Raw genomic sequence first — 1,381 nt, forward strand, 5'->3', positions numbered from 1 at the left:
AGAAATGATAGCTCCATAAAAAATAAAATACAATAAAGGAAAAGGAATTTTTCTAAGCTGTGTCTCATTTGTAAAAACACTCAAGTGTGTATGGTGTACACACTAGTAAGTTCTCTCAATATCTTCTCTTCACAGTATATGCTGGATTAGTGGAAGTACCTGAGAAATCATCTAAGCGACCCTCTGACGTTAATGTTAACCCATTATATGTCTCTTATGAATGTAAAAAACCACTAATCCATATGTATGAAAAGGAATTCACTTCTGAGATCTGCTGTGGTTCTTTGTGGGGTAAGTTTGATTTCTTAAAACTGAGTTGTGTTTTAAAGAGTACATTTTTATCTATATAAAAACTAGTGTAAAAGCACAGATAAAAAATATGTATTTGCTATTGACAAACTGTTTTCAGGGCTTCCCTGGTGACTCAGATGGTAAAGAATCTGCCTGCCATGCGGGAGACCTGGGTTTGATCCCTGGGTTAGAAAGATCCCCTGGAGAAGGGAATGCCAACCCGCTACAGTATTCTTGCCTGGATAATCGCCATGGACAGAGGAGCCTAGTGGGCTACAGTTCATGGGGTTGCAAAGAGTCGGACATGACTGAGCGACTAAGCACAACTGTTTTCAATTATGCATACATGCTAAGTCACTTCAATCCTATCTGACTCTGTGACCCTGTGGACCATAACCCACCAGGCTTCTCTGTCCAAGTGATTATCCTGGCAAGAATACTAGAGTGGGTTGCCATGTCCTCCTCATTTCCATGTATGTGTGTGTGTGTGTGTGTGTGTGTGTTTATATGTGTTATTAAACATGCATATACACATGTATGTACACACAGAGAGAGCAGTTAACTTGCTTATTTATTTTCACTCAGTGCAGTTTGGTGTTTGAATTACTCCCTCTCCTGTTCATTCTGTTTTTCTTTATAACCTGAATTAACTTTGCTAAAATATAAAATTGGACTAGGTTATAATTATTTGAAAATTCAAGCTTAGTATTTTCAATTTGTGATAGAATGCAATGTATAATACCTAATGAGATTATTGCAAGAAGTTTCTTCAAAAGTTCTTGTTTTTAAAATATCTTGAGGATTTGTAGACAAAATTCCTTGTATAATATCTTAACTTTAATAGACTAATTCAATCCTTTATTCCAGGAGAATTTTAACCACTTGGTAATTCTGAGACAGTTTTTTACCTCAAGCCAGTCTGAATCATAAATGAAATAGAATAAATTAATGCAAGGAAGTGAAAAATCCAAAATAAATGCCAACCTCCAACCTGGAGTTTCATAGATTTTGCTTAATGTATGATTGAACAGGGGACAGAATTTTAAATTAAAAATAGAGCAGTGTAGCAAATATTACAGATTTGCAGAAA

At 35.5% G+C, this 1,381-nt stretch overlaps 1 protein-coding gene across 1 annotated transcript in view; it reads left to right on the forward strand.

Moving 5' to 3' along the window:
* The window catches only part of NRK (Nik related kinase), a gene marked incomplete at its 5' end in the record, with an annotated part of 36,870 nt that overhangs the window by 15,713 nt on the left and 19,776 nt on the right, over positions 1 to 1,381 (forward strand). Inside the window, one exon of the mRNA XM_010858025.1 lies at positions 136 to 291. Coding sequence (XP_010856327.1) covers positions 136 to 291 — 156 coding nt within the window. The remainder of the gene's footprint in view (positions 1 to 135; positions 292 to 1,381) is intronic.

The sequence above is a fragment of the Bison bison genome, unplaced genomic scaffold (assembly GCF_000754665.1).
Source record: "Bison bison bison isolate TAMUID 2011002044 unplaced genomic scaffold, Bison_UMD1.0 scf7180017855067, whole genome shotgun sequence".
NCBI lineage: Eukaryota > Metazoa > Chordata > Mammalia > Artiodactyla > Bovidae > Bison > Bison bison.